At 51.5% G+C, this 27,788-nt stretch overlaps 2 protein-coding genes across 2 annotated transcripts; one reads left to right on the forward strand and one right to left on the reverse strand.

Annotated features, from left to right (window-relative positions):
- The first annotated feature begins 451 nt into the window (after positions 1–451).
- HELZ2 (helicase with zinc finger 2) lies at positions 452–21,517 on the forward strand. Its single transcript, XM_030503030.1, is given in 20 exon segments — positions 452–1,679; positions 1,770–1,953; positions 2,562–2,591; positions 2,593–2,670; positions 3,286–3,809; positions 4,174–4,806; positions 5,809–6,592; positions 7,032–7,107; positions 8,370–11,871; positions 12,625–12,710; positions 13,088–13,219; positions 13,448–13,615; positions 13,861–14,002; positions 14,687–14,803; positions 15,287–15,479; positions 15,958–16,092; positions 16,271–16,489; positions 16,791–16,947; positions 17,387–17,554; positions 18,140–21,517. Coding segments are annotated over 20 exon segments (7,938 nt in total). The 5' UTR covers positions 452–1,194; the 3' UTR covers positions 18,265–21,517.
- FNDC11 (fibronectin type III domain containing 11) lies at positions 21,489–23,000 on the reverse strand. Its single transcript, XM_030503145.1, has one exon. The coding sequence runs from the start codon at positions 22,983–22,985 to the stop codon at positions 22,062–22,064; it is 924 nt and encodes a 307-aa protein (XP_030359005.1). The 5' UTR covers positions 22,986–23,000; the 3' UTR covers positions 21,489–22,061.
- Between the last annotated feature and the right edge of the window lie 4,788 nt (positions 23,001–27,788).

A 27,788-nucleotide genomic window follows, 5' to 3' on the forward strand; every position in this document is an offset into this window, starting at 1 on the left:
TAATCCCAATTAAGCCTTCATACCACAGAGAAGAATGGGACAGGGGTTGGAGCTGGGTTTGTCCCACTCGGTGCAGGGCTGCCAGGATGGACCCAGGGAATAAAGCAGGGAAAAGAAAGAGAAAGTTGGCAGGAGCCAACCGGGGCGGGGGAGGCGCCGGCAGCGGGAAGAGGAAGTCGGATCGTGTGGTCGGGGAGGAGGTTGGTGGCCGCGGCGGGGACCGTGACGGGCCCCAGGGACAGGCTCCAGTGCTGGGTAAATGCTGATGGGCTGTGGCACACCAGGGACCGAGCTGAGCCCCATGGGGAGCCCTGACTGCTCAGCTGCGGGACATGGTCCCCTGGGACCCGGGCTGGTGGGAGAAGGGAGATGGGTGATAAGGTGGGGGCAGACCCCGGTGCTTGAGTGCTGAGAGTGTGTAGTGGGTTTGGGTGCTGGGTGAGGTTCGTGGCTGCTCGGTGGTGAGTGGGGCCAGGCTGTGCCCAGCCAGGGACCCGCCGATGCTTCCTGCTAAGTCTCTTGTTCCTCGTTTCTTTGTCAGGCTTTGTGACCCCGCACCAATGGCTGGCAGGTACGTAGCGAGCTAGGACACGGCTGCTCCATGGCACCTCCTCCCCCTGGCATCACCTTGTAGGAACTTCCCACCGTTAAGTTTTGCTCCACTTGAGCCAGCGCTGAGGATGCCGACGGCGAACGGCCCCGCGGTGCCGCTGGGCAGGCTCCAGCAGCAGCTGGAGCTGTGCCTGGTCTGCTCCAAGTGCAGCGTGAAGGAAAACGAGATCACCTACCAGCTGCGGGAGGTGGAGCACAAGTGCATGTACGAGATCCTGCTGGCCCGCTGCCGCAGCCGCCGCAGCACGGCGTGGAGGAAGGTGTCCAGGCGGCCGGGCTTCCCCAACCCGGCGCGCTATGCCGTGTGCCGGTACTACGTGATGGGGCTGGGCTGCTGCAAGCACAAGAGCCAGTGCACCTTCGCCTGGAGCCCCGAGGAGGCCATGGTGTGGAACTTCGAGCGCGAGCAGCAGCTGGAGCGGCGCCGGCTGAAGGCAGCGGTCCTGCAGGCGCAGCTCGGGGGTCACCCCACTGCCACCGCCGCACCCACGGCCGGCACCGCTGCGACATCACCAGCGAGTTCGGGGGTGCTTCAGGAGATCTGCCGGCGATGCTTCTTCAGCTGCCCCGCAGCGCATCACGATGGGCGGCCAGGGCCGGCTCTGCGAGACCCATCGTGCCTGGGACCCGCTCCTGGTGCACGTGGTGTCGGACAACCGGAGGAAGCAGCAGTACACGGCCATCCGGCCCTGCCCCGAGTTCATGTCAACCTTCAGCTACTGCAAGTTCGTGTCCAGGGGCCAGCCCTGCAAGCACGGCCCGCAGCGCTGCCAGTACGCGCACAGCGACGTGGAGATGGCCGTGTGGGAAGCCGAGAGGGAGCACGGCTTGGTCCGCTCCGACCTGCTACCAGCTGCGGGGAGCTGCGGCACCAACGGCGGGCTGGTGGCACCCACGCCGGTGCACTTGTACTGCCGGTTCTGCATGGTGACCTTCAACTCGCAGGAGAGCTTCGAGAGCCACTGCTTGTCTGTTGAGCACTTGCAGATGCTCTCGGCTGACACCTCAGTGCAGTGGATGCACCGTGCGCCGCCGCTCGGGCTGACCAAGTTCTCGCTGTGCAGCAGGTAAGGCACCCACATGGTGCAGCAGGGATGGGGACAGGGGCTGGGTCCATGAGGAACCCCATGGCACCTGGGACACCTCTCTCCCGGCAGAGTGGACGTGTGTGAAATGGGGAATAGCTGCACCAAGGCGCATTCCGTCGAGGAGCTGCAGGAGTGGATCCAGAGAGTGAAGGTTTCTGTGAAGAAAAAGAAGCAAGCGCTCAAGGAAGGGCTTTTGTCCTACCAGGACCGGCTCATTGCTGAGTATAGGACGTGCTCCAACGAGGTGTTGATTGTGAGTTGTGGACAGGGTGGGAGTGGGGTGATGTGGCACATCACAAGAAGCCTCTTGTGTAAGAGCATCACCTTGCTAATGATGATGCAGAAGGGGATGTTGTGATAGGATGAGTGGTGATGGTTTTAAACTAAAAGAGGGGAGATTCAGGCTGGATGTGAGGGGGAAATGTTTTACAATGAGGGTGGTAAAACCCTGGCACAGGTTGCCCAGAGAGATGGTGGATGCGCCATTCCTGGAGACATCCAAGGCCAGGCTGGATGTGGTTCTGGGCAACCTGATCTAGTTGAAGATGTCCATGCTCATTGCAGATGACCTTTGAAGGTGCCTTCCCACCCAAACCATTCTGTGATTCTATATTGCATCCCCTTTTGAGATGGCAACCCAAGAGCCTGCTCAGGGTACTTGGCCACACTGCTGTGGGTCCTTTTGTTCCCCAAGGCTGCTGCATTGGGACACATGAGGACTGAGCATGAGGATTTACTGAGAGTCCCCTCCTGGGAGGATGTAGGATAAAGGCAAAGGATGCAGATGGCCCCATGGAGAGCTCTGCAGTGCGTCCCTGAGGGGCTGCCTTCAGTCTCACTCCTCTCATGCCTCCTCCACAGATGTCTGAGCACGTCGAGGGTGTCAGGGTGGGTGTGTGAGGCAGCCCTGCTCGTGCAGCTGGAGGACAGGAAGATGAAATACCAGTGGAATTTCAGGGTCCACTCCCAGGTAAGCCCAGTGCAGCGGGAGGCTGTGAGCCGCTGGCAGCGCCTGCTGCCGTGCACAGCCCGGGGCCTTGGGGGGGTGTTTGGGTTAACTCTTACTTCTGGAAGGGGCCCTGGGATGGGGATTTGGGGCTGTCCAAATGAGGACTTGTGTTGGGATGCAGGAGCAGCTGGGGCTCAGGTGGTGCCTGAGCTGGGGCCATGTGTGAGGAGTGAAGCCTGTCTCACCTCATTGCAGTGGGGCTGCTCTCATCACCTCCCATGTGTCATCACAAATAACAAGGTTCAGCTCCTTTCCTGCCCCGGATTTTGTGGGTGTTGGTGCAAGAGCCTGGGTCTAACTGTCTTCTCCAACACCAACACTTCCTGTCTACGGCAGAGTGGCTCAATTGCTACAGAACTGAAAGCTGAGGTTCTTTAAGACCTCAAAATAATTGCTGTGGGGTTGCACGAGGAAGAAGCTCCTTTAAGGAGAATTTCCTGTGCGCTATAGGTCCAACATAGCATCAGTTCCTGCAGCAGCTTTTGGTTGGAAATGCTGCTGGGAGGACCTCATCAGCCGCTGGGCTTCTCCCATGGGCTGCCCTCACCATGTCCCTGTCTTCTCCTCACCTGGCAGATGCCTCTACAGCACGTGGCACTACTGAAGCGGGAACCTGGAGTCAGCTTCTACTTCTCTGGGAATGGGCTTTCCCGGGGCCTCCACTACGTCTGTGGGGAGCACGTGGCCACCCTGCCCTCCTCGCCCCGCACCGCGCTGGTGGAGGTCTGCATGGAGAGCTGCACGCTGGGTGTCTTCGAGCAGTGGGTGGTGTTTGACTTTGGCAGACGCCCCGTGCTCATACGGAAGATCAAGGTGAAGGTGGGCTGGCGGGACACCCCGCAGCACGTCCCCAGCAGCAGGGAGAGCAGCCGCGCCGTCAACTTCGTGCGATGGGATAGAGGTAACCGGATCATCGTTCCCAGCGTGACGAGGACTGCTGAAGATGTGGTTCTGCTGGCAAAGTACAAACCTCCTGCTCTGGCGCTGGAATACCAAAGTGAGGGTGGTGCAACCGTTCCCATCACCCGTCTCAACTATCGGGAAAGGATGCACAACTTCCTCTTCCATGAGGAAGAAGCTGAACAGGCTCTGATTGCCAAGTAAGTGCCAGGTCTGGACCCAGAGGGGTTCCTCGTGGCTGTGGACCACTGGCCTGTTGCTAACCCTTGGGGCTATGCCGCTACTGAAGTCTCTCCCTTCTGGGTTGGGTCCTGAGGCGCCTTCCCAGGAAAATGGAAACCTGCCAAGAAAGATGGCTTGTTGGGCAGTGATAGCAGGGGAAGGGCTGGGTCTTGTCCTGTGGCCCTGAATTAGCTGGAAGCACAGCTTCTGTCTCTGCATGCCCAAGGGGCCAGCAGACCCTTTCTAGGTGTAGGTGGCAATCCCCTCTCTGCAGTGGGGAGGGCGGTTGCTGAGCTCTTGGGCCGGTTCTCTGCTGTTCATGTGGGTGTTTCCTCCTTTCAGACTCAACCTGCGGGTTGTCATCTCGCTGACCCCCATGCTGCAAAGCCTCTCCATGGGGATGAAGTTTGCCTTCTCTGGTGAGCTGTTTGCTGAAGTGCCTACCCCTTATAACCTCTCACCGGACACAGACGAGGGGTATCTGCTGAGCAGGTCTGTGCCCACTGCTTTCCTGGCACTTGACCCACCTGTAGACAATCGGGTTTACGAGGTTAGTGTGGAGCATAAAGCCACCACGGAGAAGACCATCTGGCTACAGATACCAAAGAGATGCTGCTCAGAGCTGAACTTCCAGTCAAACACATCCCATAAAGTGGAAATCCAGTTCCAAATCGACCAGCTGCTGTTCCGGCAGTGGCACCAGGCTGTGGACCGCCTGCTGGATGAGAAGCTGGTCCTACCAGATGTCGCCAGTTGCTCTATCCCCTACTCTCTTGGGTCACCACAGAAAGGGAACAGCAAGCAGAAACTCGCCATCTCCTTGATCGCAGGCCAGACAACCAGCAGCCGGCAGGTCCCACCTCTTCTCATCTATGGGCCTTTTGGCACAGGAAAGACGTTCACCTTGGCCATGGCCACCATTGAGATCCTCAGGCAGCCCAACACACGGGTGCTGATCTGCACTCACACTAACAGGTTAGCAGGGGTGAAGGAAAAGGCAACCAGAGTTGTGGGCCAGGTCCAAGCAAGCAGGTCTGCTGCTTGCCTGGTGGGATGAGAGGGAGCCAGGATGGGTGAGATGGAGCTGAGCTGCCCTTTCCTTAGTATGCATTTCAATTACTTGTTTAAACAAGTTCATTTTTATTTAATATGTCTTAAACTGCTGTAGCACTTCCTGCTAGGAAGAAGCCTGACACGGGTGGAAGCCTTTGCGGAAGAGGCAGCATGTTCCTGCCTCATTATAAAATGGGGATAGAGAGACAGCTCCTTCTAGCCTTTGCTGTGCACTGGAAGGAGTGGGAAGCTGTTGGCTGACCTTGCTGGGATAATATGGTGCTCTGCTTGCCCTTGAAGACTATTGTGCTCTGTGCACATGCCAGTTTTTTGACATTTCCAGGGAGACTTTGGGGAAGAGGAAATGCAGATCTGGTGTGACTGCCATTGAATCTGCCCTCAGAGAAACCAGGGCAAGACTGTTAAAATTAGAGCAATTATGCTGAAAAAGTGTCCACATCCGATCCTGCAGGCTGGTACCACCTTCGTTTGTAATGTATAATAGATGGGTGACTGCTAATCTTAGCCTGTTTCAGGCTGTCTGCTTGCACTGAAGCTTCTTCTGCAGATCCTGTATCACCCTCCCCGGCTGTCAGAGGAGAGCTCTGTGTGACTTGGCCCTAGAGAGCAGCAGGGCCACAGGTTTTGTGGAGCATATCGCATCAAGAGATGCCCTAGTCTCAAGTATCAGCTCCTGGTTTAAACCATACTCTCAAAATAGGCTTGGAATTGGTGGCTGCATAAACAGCACCTTCTCTGTGCATGTGTGAATATCTCTTGGGATGAGAATATTGTGAGCCAAATCTGGGGACGAGTTTGGGTGTGTATTGGTGAATGGTGAGATAGCACATTGGGATGATGGTCACAGCATTTGGGAACAGCACTTACAATCCCTTGATGGTTTCCCCTTTTGTTCCCCTCCAGTGCTGCTGACATCTACATCCGGGAGTACTTCCATAACTACGTGACCAACGGGCATCCATGGGCTGTTCCCTTGAGGATTATATCCACTGACCGTCCCATCAACCTGACGGACCCCATCACGCAGGTGTACTGCTGCCTCTCTCCAGACCAGCGCTCCTTCCGGCACCCCACGCAGGCCGAGATAGACAGGCACCACATCATTATTACCACTTCCATGTTATCCAAGAACTTGAAGGTTCCCCCAGGCTACTTCACCCACATCATGATTGATGAGGCTGCTCAGATGCTGGAGTGTGAAGCTCTGGTTCCACTCTCCTATGCCACTTTTGAGACCCGGATTGTCCTTGCTGGGGACCACATGCAGATAACCCCAAAGCTGTTCTCTGTTGGAGGTGGGCAATCTGCTGATCACACTCTGTTAAACCGACTCTTCCAGTTCTACCAGAGAGAGAAGCATGAAGTTGCCATGAAGAGCAGGATCATCTTCAATGCGAATTATCGTTCCACTGCAGGCATCATTGAGTTTGTTTCCAAGCACTTTTACATTGGTAAAGGCAATGCTATCACAGCCAGTGGGAACATCCCACCCCATCCAGAAATATACCCACTCATGTTTTGCCATGTGTCTGGTGTGGCTGAAAGGGATATGTCCATGATTTCTTGGCACAACACCTCCGAGATCATACAAGTGATTGAGAAGGTGAAGGAGATCTATCGGAGGTGGCCAGATGAGTGGGGTGTCCGAGATCTGAAGAGGATCTGTGTGGTCTCCCATGGGATGCAGGTATGTAGAGGAACCACACGTTCCCCACTTGAAGGGGCTACCCGTGCACTGCTGACCATGCTATGAACACTCCCTAGTAAATGCTGGACTATTTATGATAAACCCATCTCTTGTGCTAGTAAAAGTGAGGAATCTGGGCTCTTGCATGCCAACAGTGGTTTTTTGAGGTGCTCCCTGTTTGGGTAGCATGTCATGGGTGGTCAGAGCAGAGATGCCTCACGGTGGGATGGTTTAGTTGAAGGTTTCTTTCAGCATCTTCTGGGCAGGCTAACTATAGGGCAGCCTGTGGGCACTGGTGAAGTCAGCCCAGGATGTGTGGCTGCTGCCAAGTAACTTTCTTGGAGAACCTGCAGCTGAGAAGTGTGAGGGACCTTGGTGCTGCGTGGGGACATTTCTGAGCTGGAACTGTGTTCAGTTGCGCCTCTTTCCTTCTTACCAGGTTTCTGCAGTGAGACAAGAGCTGAGGAAAAAGCAGCTACAAGATGTGGTGGTAGAAAACTATGAAAACCTGCCAGGTTTGTGTCTTGGGCAGTAGCTGGTCAGGTCTGGCTGCGTTTGAGGTCTTCTGTGTGCTAGGGAGAACTTTTGCAGCCGCGTTGGGGGACGGGAGAGTCCTTAGCAGCTACAGCCACTGTGTCATGGACAGAGGGAGGAGACACCAGGTCATTAGCAGAGGTCTTTCCAGCATCTTTATGTTGTCCTCATTAAAATGGAAAATAAAGGCTGATCCCATAGCAAAATACCTCCCTGGGAGGCTGCTTGTGGTACTTTGAAGCAGAGCTCCCTTCCCTGTGGCTCTGCCACCACCACAGCCCACAGAGCGCTGATTAGGAGGGAGTGCCTAGAAATCCTTTGGCTGATTTCCATCCCCTTCTGGTTGGCAATTCTTTAATTTCGTCTTTTCCTTAGTGAATAAGATTTCCCACTGAATTCAGTCTGCACCCAACTGTCAGCTCGTCTCAAATATACGGCCTTTGCTTTGTGGGAGGGTGAAAACCCTGTAAGTGAGATCCCAGGGACTTGAGCATGTGTGAATCATGTGAAGCCTCCGTGGGAGAGGCTGGTGAGAGAAGGGAATTGAAACCAGGCTGGCCTGTGGGTACCAGTCACAGCAGAAATCACAGACCAGCTCACTGAAGGGGGCGTCTGCTGCTCTGATGACTGGAGAGAGACAGGGCTGGGTTTGTCCTCAAGGACTTAGTTTATGATTCATCCATGGTTTTCTTATTATTATTTTTTTTACTGTGCAGCTGGGACTCCTCGTGGTGAGAATAACTGACCCCTGGGGTGTGTTTCTGACCTCCACACCCTTTCTTTGCAGCCTCTTCCCAGCTCTGAAATCACCAGGGTGCCTCTTGCTGTTTGTTATTTGTCCTTGAGGGGAGAGGGATTCTTGTCACTGCTCTTGTTCCCCTCGGTGCCCTGAGGAATTTGGGATTCACAGAAAACTCTGTGCTTGTGAGGAGGGGCTGGTGGGGGCTGCTGCAGGCACTCAGCACGCTGGGCTGCTCCATAGGCTGCCCCAGTGCCTTCCTCCCATTTCCAGGCTGCCCTTCCCTCCCTGGCATGTGGGTGGTGGTAGCTTCGTAGTGTCCATCCTCATTCATGCCTGGAGGCCCTCACGATCCCCAAGAGCTGCTTAATCACATCAGGTCACTCCCATGACTCAGCCAAGTGAGGTTACATCAGCCCATGGCCACATAACACAGCGTAGATGGGCAGGATCTTCTCTATAGGGTCCCCATGAGTGACTTCTCCCTTGTCCCCTCTGGTGCAGGGCGGGAGTTCCGGGTCATCATCATCAGCACGGTCCACACCAGCGAGAGCCTGCGCTTCCTGGCCTCCCACCACCTGGAGTTCTTCAATGAAGCCAGAGTGCTCAACACGATCATGACACGGGCACAGTCACTGGTTGTTGCGGTGGGGGATGCGGTGGCCTTGTGCTCCCACGGCCAGTGCAGCAAGGTGTGGAAGCGCTTCATCCAGGAGTGCATTGAGAAGGAGAGTGTCTTCCCAGAGGACCTGACGATGGCCCAGATCAAACAGGCTGCGTGCGACAAGGAGAGCTGGAGCAGGAGGAGCCCAGAGGGGGACGAGGATGACAGCGACACGGATTCCTGGAGCTCTGAGGCTGAGAGCATGAATCCCGATGATCCCATCCTCCAGGAGCTCTTAGATGAGAGCAAGAACGTGCTGGTGACAGTGTCCGAGGAAGGGCTGCTGAATGTGAAGTCTGAGTCTTCAAGCCTCTGGGAAGACAGGCAGGAATACGTCAGCTTCTCTTCTCAGATGATGCAGGAGTACCTGCACATGCACCCCAAAATGTACAAGAGATGCGAGCTGATCAAAGAAGGGTTTGACAGAGCTTCTGCCTTCACTCTCAACGACTCCCCTGCCATGACCATTCAGATCAAAGGCAGAGTTCACTGTGGAACTGCTTTCACTGGGGATGAGGTGCTGGTGGAAATCCTGCAGAACAGCACATCTGACAGCGGCAGCCACCGTCCTCAGGGGAAGGTGGTGGGCATCCTGAAGCGTGGGGAGAGAGAACGCACCTTCATCTGCATGATGGATGAATTTGATCCCCGGGTGATGATACCCATCGATCCCACTGTCACCAAGATATTCGTCCCAGGGCTGAAAGAGAAACCCAACGTCATTCCCATCCGCAAGCTTGTCAGTGGGAAGTACAGAGTGGTCAGCTGCGAGAAGATCAGCCAGGAGATGAGGAGATGCCAGTTATTCTGCGTCCAGGTTATCTCCTGGCGGGAAGGGTTTTACTACCCTTTGGGGATAATAACGGAGATTATGCATGCAGCACTGACTTTGGAAGAAGGCTTAAAGATCCTCGACTTAGAGTATGGTCTGGAGAAGAAATACCCAGCTGCTGTCACCAAGGAGTCAGCCAGGTACCCCTCCAGCAGCAAACTGAACTTCACCAAGGAAAATCTGAAGGACTGTCGCAGTTACCTGACCTTCACTGTTGACCCCGAGGGTGCCAGGGATTTGGATGACGCTATCAGTGTCAGGGATCTTGGGCATCACTATGAGATTGGGATCCACATTGCAGATGTGGCTGGCATCATTCCCAAAGGCAGCGCCTTGGACCTGGAAGCAAAGAAGCGGGGGGTCACCTACTACGCTCCCAACCAGGAGCCTCTGTGCATGTTCCCACCCCACATTAGCCAAGACGTTTGCAGCCTCCTGCCGCAGAAGGATCGTCGGGTCATCTCCTTGTTTGTCACCATAGAAAAGGGGACTGATGAGATGTTGAAGGAAGTCTTCACCCTCTCTGTGATCCGCTCGGACAGGCAGCTGTCCTATGAAGAGGCAGAGCTCTGCATTAAGGACCACTACAAGGGAGCAGCAGCTCTCTGTTTCAATACCCTGGAGGACTGCATAGCGGTGGCTTATCACTTCTCCAGGATCCATCGGAAGTTTCGGCTGCAGGAGGACTGTTTCTATGACCGGCTGGATGAGGAAAGCTCCCCAGGTAACAGAGGGTCCCATCAGATGATAGAGGAGTTAATGATCATGTTCAACAGTTTTGTGGCTGAGTTCCTCACCAACCAGGAGGACACCAGAAATGTCACTCCTCTCCGGTGTCAGTGTGAGCCAAACCCTCAACAGTTAATGCACATGAAAAACAAGTACAGCCACATGCTCCCTTTGTCCATCCACCTCTCGCATCACCTGGGAGAGGTGACTCCTGACCAAGACTCCTCTAAAAACGTGGAGTTCAGTCTCCTGGCCCCCATCTGGGAGCACCTCCAGTCAGCTGCTACTGTCCGTGACTTCCACAAGATGCTAGACCTTATCGTTACTGATGACATCCACCCAAAGCTGGCCCCGGTGGCCCTGGAGTTCAGGAGGCTGCTCAGCCGCTCCTATTTCAGTCGCTCCAACTCCACTGTGCAGTCAAAAGCGGGCCATTACTCCCTGCACGTTGACTCGTACACGTGGGCTTCCTCTCCCATCCGTCGGTACGTGGATGTCGTGGTCCAGCGGCACCTTCATTCCGTGCTCGGCAAGAAGCCCATCATCTATTCTTCAGATGACATTGAGTTTCTCTGTCATGACTTCAACAGGAAGAATTCCCAGGCAGTGATGTATGAGAAGAGAGCCCGCTGCCTGCAGATGACCACCCAGCTGAAGGCTCAAGTCCTGCAGAAAGTGGCCTTCGTAGTGGATATCGAAGGGGTGAACAAGTATTTTAAAGTCCTGTTTCCACTGAATAAAGAGAGTCTCCCAGATCCCCAGATCATTAACTACAGGTCTCTTCAGCTGATAGAGCAGCCCATGTTCATCCAGCAGCGGAGCAGCATCAGGCTGATGTGGAAGAGGAGGGTGTACTCTGCGGAGAAGATGAAGGAGCACAGCCTGCGGGAAGGACCTCTCCGCGACCGCAGTGTCACCCTCTTGGGCACCCAGACTTGGCAAGAGGTGCTCGCAGCCATCAGGAGTGAGAATTTCGAGAAGGCTGCCTCCCTCCTTCAGAACAGCAAGGACCTGTACCAGCGGCACATGGGCTGGGTACGGAAAAGCCAGTGCTCGCACTTCATGGAGCTCTCCCTGGAGCTGAAAGCTGGCGACACGCTGCAGTTCCAGCTCACCACAGATGTCTGCCGGGGCTTCCTGGTGCCCTTCGTGCAGCTGTGGTGCGTGACGCCGGGGTTCGACGTCTGCCTGCAGCACACGGATAAGCCCATTGATTGCTTCTCTGCCTACGCCACGCTGCCGTCCAAAGACAACTACAAGCACGCAGTGGAGTATAACAAGGTGTGGATGCCGATGAGTGCCATGGAGTCTGCTTCGTGTGCAGTGGCTGAAAATGACTCCATTGTCCTCCACGATGTCAAAATAACCTGGGCAAAGCAAAGGACAAGCAAAGGACAGCTGCAAGGGAGCTTCCTCCTCAACAAAATGTGTTTGGAGGAGTGCTCCATCGAAGTAGACTTCAACCACTGTTACTTGTGCATTCGCTTGGGTGGGCTGAAGCTTCAAAGCGATGAGGAATGCCTTAGCCACAGCCTCCAGAATCTGACTTTTCTTAACAAGGGTAGGTCAGAGAGCAAACTTGTGGTTGATCCAGATACCTACACCTGGGTGGCTCACGGGGTGACCGAAGAGTTCAGCGACGAGGAGAAGTCGGACAGGTCTAGCCAGCAGACTATGAACTTTTACATCCACTGTATGTCTATGGAGAACATCCCCGCGGAAATCTTGAAGGCGTCGGCCAGGTTCACGGTGGAGCTCATACCAAAGATGCTGCCAGACGTGTAAGTGTGCTTAGTGGGTGTGCTCTGGTTAACGTGTCCATGCGGACAAATGGCTTCCTGCAGGACTCCTTAGCTGCATCCAGACGGGCTTTGCTCGCCGATGTGGCTGGTCCCCTGACAAATCCAGATGGCCACTTGCTCTGCTGGTTGACCTTGAGAATGGGGAGATAGGGGAGGTTTCCCCAGGCATCTGTTTCTTATGTTACTACTGGATTGCTGCAATATGTGTCATAAAATGCAGTGGGAAACACTGGATCAGGGTTTGCGTAGAAGTGCTCCCTGATTTCCCAATCCTTCCCCTTTGCTGTTGCTGTGAGGCAAGATCTGCTCTTGTTAAAGCAGAGCTGATGTCTGGTTCACCTTTCTGCGCACACAGCATGGGCTGTACACACCCATGACTGCTCTACTTTTATCAGGACAGAATGTGCTTCCATTTGTAGTGTGAATTTTAGGAAAAAATTGGAAGCTAATTCAATAAAGTGGGGTGGGCCATAATAAAACGGAGCTGGGACAGAAGTTGTGCTCCTTGCTCTCAGCATCTTTACAAGCTCAGCTCTTCAGACAGTTGAGAAATAGTCCGAGATGCAAAAGAGCAGAGTAAGAGTTGGTTTGGTTTAAGTTCTTTGTGGAAGGATTTAGTGCAACACCACAGCAGAGAGAAAAGGATAAATAGGACAGTTGTACAAAGCTGTAGGACAGTTTTCAGTCGTTTATGCCCCATTCCATTAATTCTTATTTTTCCCTGTCTGTCAGACGGAAAGAAAAGGCAATTTGGAGGCTTAAGTATGCCTCTGAACTCGCTAAAAGCATCGCCCTTGGCCACGAACCTCCTAAAAAAGGTAGGTGCAAATATTCACCTTTCTTACCTTGTGGCTGCTTGCTTCTGGCCAGCTTCTGGGGGTCATTGCCATTGGGGTTAAGCTCCCAGACCAGGAGGTTTCACTGGCAAGGGGAGGAGAGGAGCTGCTGGCCTGGCAGAGTGATGGTAATAGAGGATGCTCCGCCAGAGAGTGGCATGGGTGATGTTTTCATCCCCAGGGCTCACAGAGAAGGCTCCCGGGCAGAACATCTTGGCACGGGACAAGGATTACTTTTAGGTGGTCTTGTAAATGGGTCACACTTGCTTGGTACCTGCTGCATCCCCCTCGTGAATCGCTTTTGTGCCGTCTCCTGTAACCTTCTCTAAACTTGTTTTCTTGGCTCTTTGCTGTACCAGTGACAACATCCAAAATCCTGCAGCGAAAATCCTTTGATCTCCCTGGCAGTGACAGGAGGCTGAACCAGAGTCAGAACCAGGCTATTCTGAATGCTCTGGAGAAGTCCTTCACACTCATCCAAGGCCCACCAGGTAAGGCTGGGGGACAGCACAAGTACGTTGTTGTGAGAGACAGCTTAATCTGTTGCTTTCCATGGGACCCTTGGCTACAGGAGAAGGTAGCGTGGGTTGGCATCACCCAGAGCTGTTCAGGGCAGACCCCTCAGTTCTTGATTTTATTTCATGGCTGATCATCCAGATGTTGATCTAGAGCATGGGTGTCACGGTTACAGTGTTCTCACAACCACCTTGTTTTTCTAGGCACAGGGAAGACCGTTGTTGGAACTCATATTGTCTACTGGTTCCATAAGCTGAATGAGAACAGCATTGAGAAGGAGAAAATACTATCTTCTGATGAAGAAAAGCCCAAGGGGAGAAAGTGCATCTTGTACTGTGGCCCATCCAACAAGTCTGTTGATGTTGTTGCTGGTAACTGTTGTTTTTAAGCCCTTCAAGTGGCTCATACTGGTGGGAAGGAGAACATGTGGCTGTGAGCAGGGGGGACAGAAAGCAGGGACAGTCCTTACAGAAGACCCCTCGCTGCAGGGCGAGGAACAGTGAAGGTGGGGTTGGTGAGTGAGGGGTGGGGAGAAGAGGGCACCTCACAGGCCATGAGCTTTCTGAGCATCACCAATGCCTGGTGCTGTCTGAGCAGACCTGTTCTCCCTCCTCAGAGATGCTGCTGAAGATGAAGAGCCTGAAACCACTGAGGGTTTATGGGGAGGCCATTGAGACAATGGAATACCCATACCCAGGGAGCAAGCGGCACCTCTATCGCAGAGCCCTGCGGGATGCAAAACCAAAATATGAGCTCAGGTAGGACCACGTGGCCCTGCAGGCTCTGAGGGTGGTGGGGAGGGATGTTTTCTGCACTGGTAAAGCTCAACAAGCCAGAGCAAATGTGGTTTCCTGCTGTGGAGCAGCATCATTAACCTGCTTTGTAATTAGTTTTTCCATGTTGAAGGTGTATAGTCTAATGTAAGACCTGGTCAGGAAGCCCAGGTTCTTGAAAAGATCCTACAGTTTTCATCTTTTGGTTTTGAATGGCTCTAAAAGTCTCTGAGTTTATAGAATCATGGAGTCATAGACTGGTTTGGGTTGAAGGGACCTTCAAGCTCATCCAGTTCCAACCCCTGCCACGGGCAGGGACACCTTCCACTAGAGCAGGTTGCTCCAAGCCCCTGTGTCCAACCTGGCCTTGAACACTGCCAGGGATGGGGCAGCCACAGCTTCTCTGGGCACCCTGTGCCAGTGCCTCAGCACCCTCGCAGGGAAGAGCTTCTGCCTAAGATCTTCATTCCTGCTTCCAACTGCTGAAGAAAAGTGGTTGCATTTTGTGCCCTCGAGGGTGAGCTAGGTGTTAGGTCTATAAAAATGGAACAGTCTGGCTGTGACTAACTAATGGGGTTTCTCCACATAGACAGGTGAGGTCTGCTTCAGTGTAGAGATCACTTGGGTCTGTGTTGGGGGAAGTTATTTATATGCTGGCTCTTTATTCAGTGAAATAATCCTGCACCACCGCATCCGGCGGCCGCCCAACCCTTACTGGCAGGAGATCTGCAACTTCGATGCTCGCATGAAGAAAGGAGAGCTGATAACAGAAGAAGAAACAAAGAAGTGAGTAGAAAGAGGCCCTGGTGAGAGATGGCTGACGTTGGCCATGTCCCACCCCTGAAGTACTGCCTCGAGGAGCACAGTGCAGCCATCTCCTGCCCCTATGAGAAGAGGTTCGGGCTATACCTGCTACTCCTCAACTGACAAAAACTCATAGACTGTAGGAAACTCAGTGGATTTATCCTGGCTCACGGAAGCCAAGGACACTTGTGCTCTGGTGCTGTTGTTCACCTGGACCAAAAGTCCTATTATGTGTTTGTGACACATGCATCCTCCACCCTAAGCCCCTGCCCTACTTTATTCAGGACAAATTATGTTTCCTACAGTATCCATGCAAAGCCCTTTTCTGGATGAACCAGCTCATCCCAGGGAGGGAGATGGAGCCATAATCATTTGGGAAAGCATAGCCTCAGCCTGGTTCCTGCACGAGGAACCTGCAGGTGTGTTCTTTATGTGTAACCTGGTGTCTTCTGCATTGACCACCAGGTACAAAATCCAGTTGTCAGCTGCTCGTATGTATGAACTGACACAACACGATGTTATCCTGTGCACGTGCTCTGCCGCATCTGCCACCTCCCTGGAGCAGCTCAATGTCAAGCAGATAATCATCGATGAGTGTGCCATGTCCACGGAGCCCGAGACCCTCATCCCCTTGGTCAGCCACCGCCATGCTGAGAAGGTAAGTCCCTTCCAAAGATGCGTCTCTAGGAGAAGCTGCTTGGGGCTCTCAAACCTCTGCATGTCTTCCACCCCTTACGATGCTGCTCTTCCAAGTTCTACCAGGTTTTAAGGTTGTTCTTGATAGTATCTAGGATGGTTTATCAATGCTTCAGCCTTGTGCTTCTTTACAGGGTGGGTATCACTGCTACCAAAAAGTGCCCTGACCCAGGTACAAAGTATTAACGTGGCAAGAAGCATAGAGCAGATCTCAGTAGACTTACTAGATGATGTCTTTCTCCTGCCAGATGGGAACAAGACTCTGCATTATCTCAGTCAGGATCTTTATATAACATCCAACATGGTCTTTGGTTGAGGTTGCTGTAACCATAACATAAATAGGTAGCAACAAATGTCTGTGTACAAACAGCCTTCAAAGAGCTGGATGCCTTCAGCAGTGCCTCCACCCTCATAGCTAAGGTGTCCACTCTTCCTTGCAGGTTGTTTTGCTTGGGGATCACAAACAACTGCGGCCTGTGGTCAACAATGACTTCTGCAAGACTCTTGGCATGGAGACGTCTCTTTTTGAGCGCTACCGGAATCAGGCGCACATGCTGGACATGCAGTACCGCATGGTGAGTTCCTCCAGTCCATTTCCTTCTTGCCAGCTACAGCAGAATGGCATTGCAGGTACAACCTGCCTAGAAAGGCAGGTTTCATTTCTCATTTCTCATTTCAATCCTAGAAAGATGCTGCAGGTTGAGGAGTTCCTTGGGTTTTGTTCACCTCAGTTTTTCCCCTTTTCTCTACCAGCACAAAAGCATTTGCAAGTTCCCATCCCAGGAGTTTTATGAAATGCGGCTGAAAACGTGCCCCCAGCTCCTCCGTAAGCCCAGTGTCTTCCACCACAAAGATAACAACTGCTGCCCCATCATCTTTGGGCACGTGGAGGGGAAGGAGCAGAGCCTCATGATTTCTACAGAGGAAGGAAATGAGAACTCCAAAGCAAACCCAGAAGAAGTGGAGCAGGCGGTGAGGAGGGTCCTTGGGGCATTGCTGGAGATGCAAAAGCAGGGGTCGTTGTGCTGGGATTATGGAGGGATGATGAGTAGCCATATAGGATAGAGATCAATGGGGTGCTGTGTCTGCCTGGTGTCTTCTCGGGTCTGGAGCACACCAGGGTGCCCTTGGCCAGAGGCAGATATAGGGAAGGGTGACCCAGAGCAGGGGCAGCAGCACAGCCAGGCACCATCACTGCTCAGGGGCCAGGGTGCTGGAGCGCTGGGTCCCTCCGGCCACTGCTCCCAGGTGAGGAAGACCGTGGTCTCCCCAGGTGAGGATAGCGAAGCAGCTGACACTAGATGGCACCATCCGGCCGGAGAGCATCGCCATCCTGAGCCCCTACAACGCTCAGGTATCCGAGATCAACAAGGGCCTCCAGAAGGAGAGCATCCGCGGGGTGACCGTCTGCACCATCATGAAGAGCCAAGGTGAGGCTGGCAGGAGAGGGGAGGGTTGGTTCTGTTCTCTCCTGCCTTCCTGAGGACTGAAGCAACTTCTCACAGAGACAGTCTTTGAGCAAATCCTACACCAGGGTCATTTCAGCCATGGAGGAAGCATCCCCTGGGCCAGATTTTGGGGTGATTTGTGATTATAACAAATCCTTTGGATGACTTAAGAGTGCTCAGGCAGGGTGAGACTGCTGAAGATGAGAAGGTGGAGGATGTCTGAGGGGGTGTTAAAGAACTGCCATAACACATGCTCTTTGGAGAGCAGTCATCAGGAGTCTGCTGGCCTCCAAAACTGGAGGAACCCAAACGGTGGCTGCAGTTTTGTGTGTCTCACTGTAGAGAACCGAGTGTTTTGTGGGGTGCAGGGGTGGCCAGATGCTTCCTTCTAAAAAACCCATGATCCAATTTCGCTTTCTAGGAAGTGAGTGGAGGTACGTGATCCTGTCGACTGTACGCTCCTGTCCCCGAGCAGAGATTGACAGGAAGCCCACCAAGAGCTGGCAGAAGAAGTACCTGGGGTTTGTTACCGACCCAAACCAGGTCAATGTCGGCATCACACGAGCTCGGGAAGGACTCTGCATCTTAGGTGGGTCTCCTGTAAGCATGCACAGGCCTGCAGGAAAACAGGGCTAGTGTGAGGCATCCCTGCCCATGGCAGGGCATTGGAACTAGATCATCTTGAGGTTCTTTCCAACCCAAACCATTCTAAGATAAAGGGGGGCAGGTCCAGACTGGTACGACTGATGGTCTTGCTTTATTCTTCCGCCCTTTGGAGCATCTATGGCTTTGCAACTGGCCTATCTGGGCAATCTGGAAAGTGGAGATCGTGCACAGCTCATATGCAATGTGTCCTATTGTTTTTTCTCACTCTCTGGTTGGGACCACATGGTTTCTGTCACTTGCATGCTGGAGCAATCTCCTAACAGAATTTGGCTGCTTAGTTTCCTCCTAATCACGAGTAGGCTGCGATGTGTAGGGAAGCTGCTCACAGATATGACAGCACTGAAAAGGGAGCCGGGATCTCACAGAGCTCTGGCTGAAGGAGATGTCCCTATGAGTTACCCAGCACCGTTAGGCTAGAAGAGTCAGATAGGAGTTCCCCTGAGTGGTCCGTGATGTTGTTCAAGCTTCTTCTGGCCACTAACCTGCTGCTCCCACTTTGTGCCACCAGGGAACCGGTACCTCCTGGAGTGCAACCCTTTGTGGAGGAGACTGCTCCAGCATTACAGACAGCAAAACTGCTACGCTGCAGCCCATGGGATCTTAGTCACGAAGACTTTAGCCTTCCACCGGTGAGGATGGGCTGTACCTCCATGAGTACATAGTACCTCCTCTACCTGACCTGTGTTACGTGTGCCTTGGGAAGGACGGAATCTTTCCATTATTGAATCACCCATGGAGCCAGATGCCGTGTGCAGGATGCTCCCTGCACAGCCACAGCTCCGCTTCAGTGCGTGCTTTGGCATCTTGGGGTTTTTAAATCAGTGCAACCTTGGATAGGAACTTTCAGCTCTAGCAAACCAAAAAACATTGGAAACGGATGGATGGGGGTGTGACTTTATTGATGATGATGCTATTTTTTTAACCAGAAGATGCTCAGCGGAGCCTCCATCCTGCCTGCAAGCATAGCTGTGCTTTGGGGACCAAATGCTCAGTCCATTCGCTGAGGGTGGAATTCCTGCACGCAATGGAGCCACGCAGCAAGCTGCTGTTTGCCATAGAGGACCAAAGCTTCTGAGTGCTACTACTCCTTTTAAAACCAAGGCCAGGGGATTTTTAAGGCTTCTCGTTTCTCAAAGCAGAAAACCAATGTGGTTTTTTTTATTGTTGTTTTTAAGTGAAGGAAGAAAGCAAAGAGAACCATGTTCCACTCTTTGTTTAGCCAAAACGCTGTTCTCTGAGCATGTAAATTTCACAGAGCCAAGGCCAAGTTGATTTTGTAAATAGATTTACTTCTTCTTTGTACAAAGGAGGTTGTCTTCAGCATTGTAACGTTAATGAAAAGCAAGGGCCACTCCTTCCAGGAAATGTTGGCATTTGTAAGTGTATTTTAATCTCTTCTGGGTTTCATTTGGGATCTCCTCCTGGGAGAGCCCCCACTTTTCCTACCCCACGATTTTTTTAAAGCTGCTTCTAATTTATTAACTTTTAACTCTGTGAATTTGTTTCACAGTTTTATAGCCTGAGTTTTTAAGAGCGGTGATGGAGAATTGATCAATGTGCCCACAGCTTATATGTGTATAATGTACTTTTGTTATTGTAAGTAGCCAAACTGCTGTGAACTGGAAGCTGTGATTCACTAGAGCAGGCTGCTTTCGCCCAGTAACGTATGGCTGACGCAGGTGTAGAGCTCTCTGCTGAATCATGGAGCTGCTTTTTGAAGCATGGTAGTTTTGAGGGAGGGGGTCTTTTATCTCATTTCAATCCTGAATGTATGAAGTGCCTGCCTCAGCTCTCCCCGAGACCACACGCGTGGCTGTCTCTAGATGTTCTTGTGGGATGGAGCCAAGATGCAATCCCGGTGGTTTTAGACCAAGTATATACTGTGCTGGGACACGAGTCCTCCTTGGTGCAAGCGAGGGGTCCCCAGGACTTCACAGCACAACGGCAGGGGTGAATGCTGTCCTGTGTTTGCAACCGAAAATGCAGCATGGCTCTTTCCAGTGTGGAAGAATGTGCAATAAGGAAGCGCTGTGTCTGGAAAAGTCCTCCTTTAACGGTGTGTTTCTTCTCATGACTGTGTTAGACTTGACTCAAGAACCTATGGAGAATTTTTCTGTTGTTCTCTTATTTTAAACTACCTTCCTGCACTTCTGCATGTGGTGGGTTTGATCTGTACGCAAGAGCCCACCCAGGCTTGCTCTTGTCTTACTGAAGCATAACAACAGGCATATGGCTGGTGATTCCGTGAGGGACCAAAACCCATAGGAAGTATCTCCTGCTTGTTCTAAAGATGCTCGATAAAAGCTGGTAAGATGCAAAGTTTATTGTTCCTCTTTGAAGTCATCCTGGTTGGGATCTTCTTCTGCACCAGCCTGGATTTTGCAATTCCAAAATAATCTTGCATAGGAATTTTTTTGTGGACTAATCTAATTGTTAAATGTAATCATGTATCTCCAAGGTGATTGGAGAATTGCAAAAGATGTTGGAATTGTTGGGATAAATACTTTAGCATGGGGCCAGCATTATTCCAACAATGTCACCTTGGTCTCTTTAGAACCAGCGGGTCTCATTTTCGTGATCTAATGTCAGCGTAGAGGCTCCTCCCTGGTGTTTTTTGCTGGTTATTTCATTCCATGTAGCACAAACGAGGTGACTCACCCCAAGACTGGTGGCTTAGTCCAGTGCTGTTGTGTGGGGTTTGCCCATGTGTTTGTATAGACCAAGAAAGAGACCTCACAAAGCATCTCCCTTGCTCTCGGTGGGGAAAAAATGTTTACTGCTACCCCTTGGAGGGTCATGAGATGCTTTGCTTGGTCACCTCTGTGTTGCAAGACAATATACGTCATCTTTGTCCCTCTGAGGATGCATTATATAGGCACTGTTTGAAAACGCTGCCCTAGTTCACCCGAGCTGGGCTGGACTCTTGGGCTGCTTGGCCTGTGAGCAGGTACCTGTAGAGTTGGTCCTGCAGCTGCAGGAGTCAGGGATAGCTGGAAGTGCAATTAATCCAACTTTTTATAGACTGTTAATGACAGCTGAATATATGAATGGATAGAGAGAGTCATCGAAATAGAGAAAAGAGAGTTCCAAGTAGTCCAGTTTCATTTGCACACAGAGCTTGGAATTTACTTCTGAAAGAATTTTATGTTCAAGCACATGTTCTTCAATTACCAAAAACCTTTGGTAATTCCAATAGGAATCCACTGGCAGCACAGGATACTGTCTGATCACAGGCTCTATGTTTTCTGCAGCTCACAGACAAAAGAACCTTGTTGCAGGATACAAATGTAGATTCATCCAACAGGAAAACTTAATTTCCTCAGAACTAGCTAGAGCTTGGGCCTGAGTTGAATCAGGGGAACCTGTGCAAGCAGGAAGCAATGTGCCAGGCGTCAGCTTGTGATGGTCCATGGGGTTGCAGCCATCACCCTGTGTCCTCCTTGGGCTGGCAGTGACCTCACAGGCATCCAGAACAAGGAAACCTCTCCTTGGCTGGCAAAGGAGAGGCCCATAGGACTGTTCTTGAGGGTTTGGACAGACGTGTGTTGGACAATCAATTTACTGCAATAAATTGTTGGGGTTTTTTTAAATAGAAATGAAATGGTATGTGTCGTGAAGTATGAAACCGAGGAACTTTAGACGGGGCAGGTTTTTATCTTTTGTACGTCTGTGACTTGCAGCAAACCTCAAATGATGTTTTGGATACAGATATTTTTACCTGCTCCTACCGTTTATAAGAATGAACCTCAAACATTCCCTTTTTTTTATATTTAAGCCATAATTGTAAAAATGATTTTGATTTATTTAAATAATAAATTTTATTACTAAAATCTCTGTTTCTGTGATGGTTTGACTGGAATCCGTGTGGGGATGGCTCTGTATGGACTGAACCAAATGGTACTGCATTAACTGCAGTACACGCCAGTGCGTAGAGGGTGAGAGGAACTAGAGATGGAGATAAATCAAAGTGAGTGATTTGAGAGCTTAGGATTCAGTTCAGGTGTTTTAGGTGGGGGGAGAAACAAAACAGCATTGCAAGAGCTGGCACTGGGCATCTTTCGGTGGATGGACAGCCGTGGGTGATGGAGATGCTTCTATATCCTGTGCTTTGCATAGAATCATAGAATGGTTTGGGTTGGAAAGCACCTTGAAGATCATCTAACTCCAAGGTGTCTGCCTGCTTCTCGCTGCTGCCACCTGTGAGTTCTGGCAGGGGGAAGTGTTGAGTCCTGACACTGCCAAAGGATGTTGTTTAGTGTGAGAAGGTTGGAACCTGGAAGGATTTGGGGAAGCCATTCATAAAACTGTTGTTCAAAACAAGAACGAGGTCAGGTTTACTCCTAATGCTTAAAAATTAAGTTCGCCTTTAATAGTTCTCACTCATATGGCTCCAAATGAATAAAATGAGAAGCATGTTCTTGCGTGTCACCTCATCCTTCTGGTGCACAAGTGCTGCTCTCCATGTCTTCTGCGGTGTAAGTTGTCAGAATAATGGTGTCACGCCACTCTCCAAAGACAAGTGTACGTTCGGGTACTCTTCTAATGGTGAACTCGTATGATCTGCCAGGCTTCAGGTCCGGGACTATGCATGAGTTGGAGCTGACTTGGTGGGTCCTACCGAATCCCACTTCCAAGCCGACGGTCAGTAAGTTAAAGCTCAGCTCGCATTTTTCCACGTGTGACTCCTGATTCTCAGTAAACCACTTGAGCCTGGCCCAGTTCTTGTGTGCAAAAGATTCTTTGCGATCGAAAACCACTGGCATCTTGGTATAGAGGGAAAGCCTAATGCTGGGGGGTCTGGTACCTGTAAGGTCCGCATGGGACACCAGGCTGTGCTTGACACAGATCTTCCCTGGAAATTCCAAGGAAAGGAGAGTTTCCATAAATCCGGTGAGCTTCGACAGTTTCTGCCTAATCACGTCCCAGTGGGAGAGGAAAGTTAGCATGTCACAGGCCTTTACATAGAAGCTCAACTCCTCCCAACCTTGTTGCAGCTGTTCCAACAGCTCCGTTAGAAGCAACAGCTGGATTTCGGTCTGGGTTCTTCCCACCTTCCGCATCCTCTGGAGCCGCTGGCGGTCTATGAGCTGCAGGATCTCGGTGCGATGCATCACGTGGTTCTGGTCTCTCACGTTCACATGTTTGGGCTCAATATCCAAGTAAAAGGAACACCTCTTCAGAAGCTGAACCTTGTCCTGTTGCTGCTGGAGGTAGTGGAGGCTCAGGCTGGAGTGCAGGAACTGCTGGATGAGGCTTCTCCTTCGCAAGTACAGCTCCCAGTTGGCACTGCCTTGTTCTTCCCTGTGCGCAGTGCGCTCCGAGCTGCTCTTACGCTTATTGGAAATCGCAGCCATGATTCCAAAGCTCGGTTGCTGCGCAAGAAAACAGCAATAACAACACTAACGACCATAGGAAAAGCAGCTGTGAGGGAGCATAACCACGGCTGTGACTCTCTTCAAGCTTAGCTTTATCAATTTTAAATGGGAAAAAGCTGTTAGACTACATGTAGTTCCAGAGGAATTTTCCTTTCTAGTTGTACGATTTCTGATGTTTTGTGTAGTCTACTTTTCCACATTCCACCTAGCTGGGCTCCTTCTGCCCTCCCCCTTTTGAGCGTTTCTACCTCTGCTTAATAATATTCACTGTTAGGAACTATTCTCTGATATACTCTGCCAAAATTCCTCTGTATCTTATTATCTTCTGTTCCATTCTAATTAGATGCCTTTGTACTCCTGTAAGCAATTTCTTTCCATTCTTCTACATCTCTGGAGATGTCTATTTTTCTCTCTCTGTAATCTGCCAGGCTGTTGAGGTTTGAGACCCATCCTCTAACCCAGTTCTGCAGCTACATAATCACCCTGGTGATTCAAATTAACCCTCTGCCCCCCACGTGAGCTGGGATTCAGCAGCCAGAACCACGCAATACACCGAGTGCTGCCTCACAACAGCTTTCAAGAGGAAAGCTGGTGCTTTTCCTTGCGTCCTCTACCTTCAAGAGTGGACTGACAGCCATAACCTGGTGTTTTCAGTGCTGTATTACTCTCCCTTTCTTAGATTTTAGCTTACATCATCACCTTGGACCATGATAACTACTTGCTTTCTTGTAGGATGCTGTTAGTGTCTAAACAATGTACAGTAAGAGCATGAAACACATGCAAAGCAACTGTGAACAGATCAGAGTTGGCTGTTAAGAAGGTGTTTAGGTGGTCCTTTGCAATGCCTTATCTGCTGTCGCAGCCTTCAGTATTTCATTTACTGGCAAAGACATGCCCTGGTCGATGGTGCCAGGGCAAAGGGGTTTCTCTGTTGTGCTCATGCAGCTTACGTCTCATAGACAGAAATCAGTTAAATAAATGCCTGTGTCCCTGTTGTTGGTGATACCATCATGAGAACCCAGCTTGACATCGAAAATGTGGCTTTCACAAGCTGAACTTGCTTGATTTGAAAAAGAAAGAAGTAGGGAAACCTGGAAGTAAGATTTTTGTGTGCCCAATCAGCCTGTGCTGATACAATCCAGCAGCAGGTAACTCTCCTCCTATGTAATTTTCTGCTTACATTTAAGTTCTTGTATCTAACTGGGGTATTTTAATTCTTAGGTATCTGGTAGAAGCTGGATGGTGGTATCTGATTGACAGAGCCATTTTTCTTAGCCTCATTTTCGCTAAACACATAACAGAACTAATAACACTTCTTTGGAGGGGTTTCAAGTGTTTGTAAACCTTTCAGCTGTCTGGCCTTTAGCTGCTGTGCAATTTATACTAATTCACTCATTCACAGCAACCTTTTATCCAAGGGAGCTGTCAACTTCAGAAACAAGCGGAATTTCCATTTCCCTTTTTTCATTCCACACACCAAAAACCCACGTAACCCAGAGCAGAGCCCGCTCCCAGCATCCCTGTATGGAGCGCACCAGGGACAGCACATGCACCGGGTTATGGTACCCCACTCTCAGAGTGATTTGGCTCTCTCCAGCAGCCAGTTTGCCCACAGACAGAGCAGGGATTGTGCGTGTTTTCCCTTTCTTTTTTTATATGCCTTGTTTTCCTTGCCAGAAACGGCTGGTTTCCCAGTAGCCGCACTGTGTTTGTAGCCAGGAGGATGCAATCGCCCAAGCTGGGGCTGCGTTGCCTTGAGATCACCCAGAGTCTGGACGGGATGGAAGGAGGCACCCACAGCAACCGGGGGCACTCAGGGGAGTCAGGGCACCCAGCTCAAGCCCAGAGCTGTGGCTTCCTCCCGTGGCCCCGGTTGCCATCCCCGTTGCCATGGTGATGCAGTGTGGTGTGCGGTCCTGGGACAGGGCCCTCAGCTCCACTGTCTCAAGCTTCTGCTTTTCACTGTGATGCTTTTTGCTCCTGGTGGCAGTGGTTTAATCGAAGCATCACAGACTGGTTTGGGCTGAAGGGACCTTCAAGCTCATCCAGTTCCAACCCCCTGCCACGGGCAGGGACACCTTCCACTAGAGCGGGTTGCTCCAAGCCCCTGTGTCCAACCTGGCCTTGAACACTGCCAGGGATGGGGCAGCCACAGCTTCTCTGGGCACCCTGTGCCAGCGCCTCAGCACCCTCACAGGGAAGAGCTTCTGCCCCAGAGCTCAACTCAATCTCCCCTCTGGCAGGTTAAAGCCATTTCCCCTTGTCCTGTCCCTACAGGCCCTTGTCCTGTCCCTACAGGCCCTTGTCCAAAGCCCCTCTCCAGGTTTCCTGGAGCCCCTTTAGGCACTGGAGCTGCTCTCAGGTCTTCCCTTACGGAGCCTCCTCTTCTCCAGGCTGACCCAGCCCAGCTCTCAGCCTTTCAGCCTATGTCCCCAGCTATAGGGACGTACCCCAACTATCGGCCCCAGAATCATTTGTACCTTCACCTCATAAACTGCTTCTCCGGTCCCGGAGGAAACGTGGTTCCCGGTGGGTGCGGGGACACCCGGGGGAGATGTGGGTGTGTGGTGTGAGGAGCGCGGCCGCGCTGCCCCTCTGCCTCCTTGATTCCACCAGCAGCTCTTATACGGAACACAAGCGGAACGGAACTCCCGGCTCTTGTGATCTCAGCGTGATGCCACTCCCAGCGTGGGGGATTTGGGTGTTCTGAGCACCGCAGGTTTGCGTTCATATGATTTCCAAAGCTTTGCTTCCACGTACGAGACATTCTCATTGCTCCTCCATCGTGTTTCACCTCTGCTCCACGGAACCAGGCAGCAGCTTCAGTGTTCTATGTGCCCCAGCTCCAAGGAGCCACTGAGCTGCTGTGGGTTGATTTAAAGCTCTGTTCTCTTTTGCCAAACCCAGACCTCTGCAGCAAACTGCAGGGACGTGGCCTTCAGCTAAGTCTCCGCAGACAGAGATGAAGTAGCAAAGGGACCCTTTAAGGTCCCTCCCAACCCTCTTTAAGGCCCCTTCCAAGTCTAACCATTCTATGACAGCCAGGAAATGGTAAATGCTAGCTCAGCACAAGGTGCAGTGAGCACAGCACTGAGCAGAGAAGCTGGCTCCATTCTGGGAAACCTTAAAGTCATGCATGGGAGGGACCTGGGACACCCACAGATGTGCTTCAGCTTTGCTCTTTGCTGCTTTGGAGATGTTAATATTCGCCCAGGAAAGCATCAGGAATTCTGAGGCACTAATGGCGGCTGCTGGGCTTCATGGAATGCTGTGGGTGGGGATATTTTCTCTTATCAAAGGTGACTTTGCAGTCTTTACATCTGATGCCAAACACACTCCAGTGCTTTGCTCTCCACAGTGAGATAAGACTGTTCCACAAAGCGTCAGGAGTTTTGTGAACTTAAACACATAATCCTCATTAGAGATATGTTGAAATAGAATATAAACTTCTCCATTAAGTGCAGCAAACTACCTTTTGGGTGGGAAGGGCTTTTCCTGCTCTGCTTTGCTGCAGGACTGGCCAGTTGGTTGTTTTATTGTGGAGAAGAGACTGGCTCATCTGGTTCACAAGCTCAATACATGCCTGGTGTGTGTGTTCATCAGCAAACTGGCCAGGCCTCCTGTGTCTTGAAGGTGCCTTCATACTCCCTGCGATTAGATCTTTGGGTCAGGGCTTAGCCTTAATGCTGCCTCATGTGCTTACCTGGTGCCTCTCTGCTAAGCCTTTTTAATTGAATGATAGGTAAGATCCACCAGAGCAGCCCAGAGCTCCTGCTTGAGCACCGAGGGAGGAGGCGACCTGTCATTCTAAGAAATCAATGCATCTTCTCAAGGCAGCTGGAGCTTACCATTTCATTCCACAGCTGCCAAAAGATTAACTAGACAGTTGTCAGGTGTGATTTCTAACAGACAAGGAAGATAACAAATATGAATGACGGCAGGTTGATGGCCTTGCCTTGGGGGGGGCGAGTAGCAGAGATCAGTGTTGGGTATTAATGCCAGGTTTCTGTAGGAAGCGAGTGATCATGCTCATGTCATGCATCCCGATCCTGTCCTTAGGGTTGTGTGTGCTGGGAGCTGGATCTCTCCTTCCCCCTTGGCCTTGGTGGTGTCAGGGCTTAAGGATGTAGGAAGAGTCCTGTGGAGGTCCAGCCAACCTCAGCTCCTGTTCCAGCCGCGGCCAATGCTGAGGTGGGGGTTAAGCTTCTAAAGATGTGCTGGTGTCTTTCTATGTAAGAACTCTCTATGGAGCACGTCTGCCCTCGAGCTGGCGAGCTCCGCGCTGGTCACAGTGCTCCCGTACCCCAGAACTGACCTGAAAAGGCCGGAGGTAGGAGATGCAAGTGCTGAGAGCCAAGTGCAGCATCTCACACAGCAGAGGTGAAGTCCTGGGCTTTGCTCCTCGCTTTGGCAGGGTTTGGATGTCACCTGAGCACTTTCTGTGCTCAGGGTTTATCACTGGGGTTGTGAAGAGACTTTTGCACTGAGCTTGCTTGTACTCACTGTTCTAAACAATAAACTTCACCCCAAATTTAGTATGGAAAAATGGGATCCCTTTGGCTGCCCCTGCTCTGCATACCTGCCCAAGCTGCTGTCTTGGTTTTAGGAATACGAACTTAAACCTGATTATAGTCTGCAGGTGAAATTTTACTGTTTTCAGTAGCTTTGCACCAGGGATCGATTCAACCACCAGAGTTTATAGCACTCCACAAACCCCTTTGCATTAATACAAACCAAATGTGTTTGAAGCACCTTTTCCCCCCTCTCCCGTCAGCTGAGCTC

The sequence above is a fragment of the Strigops habroptila genome, chromosome 13 (assembly GCF_004027225.2).
Source record: "Strigops habroptila isolate Jane chromosome 13, bStrHab1.2.pri, whole genome shotgun sequence".
Classification (NCBI taxonomy): domain Eukaryota; kingdom Metazoa; phylum Chordata; class Aves; order Psittaciformes; family Psittacidae; genus Strigops; species Strigops habroptila.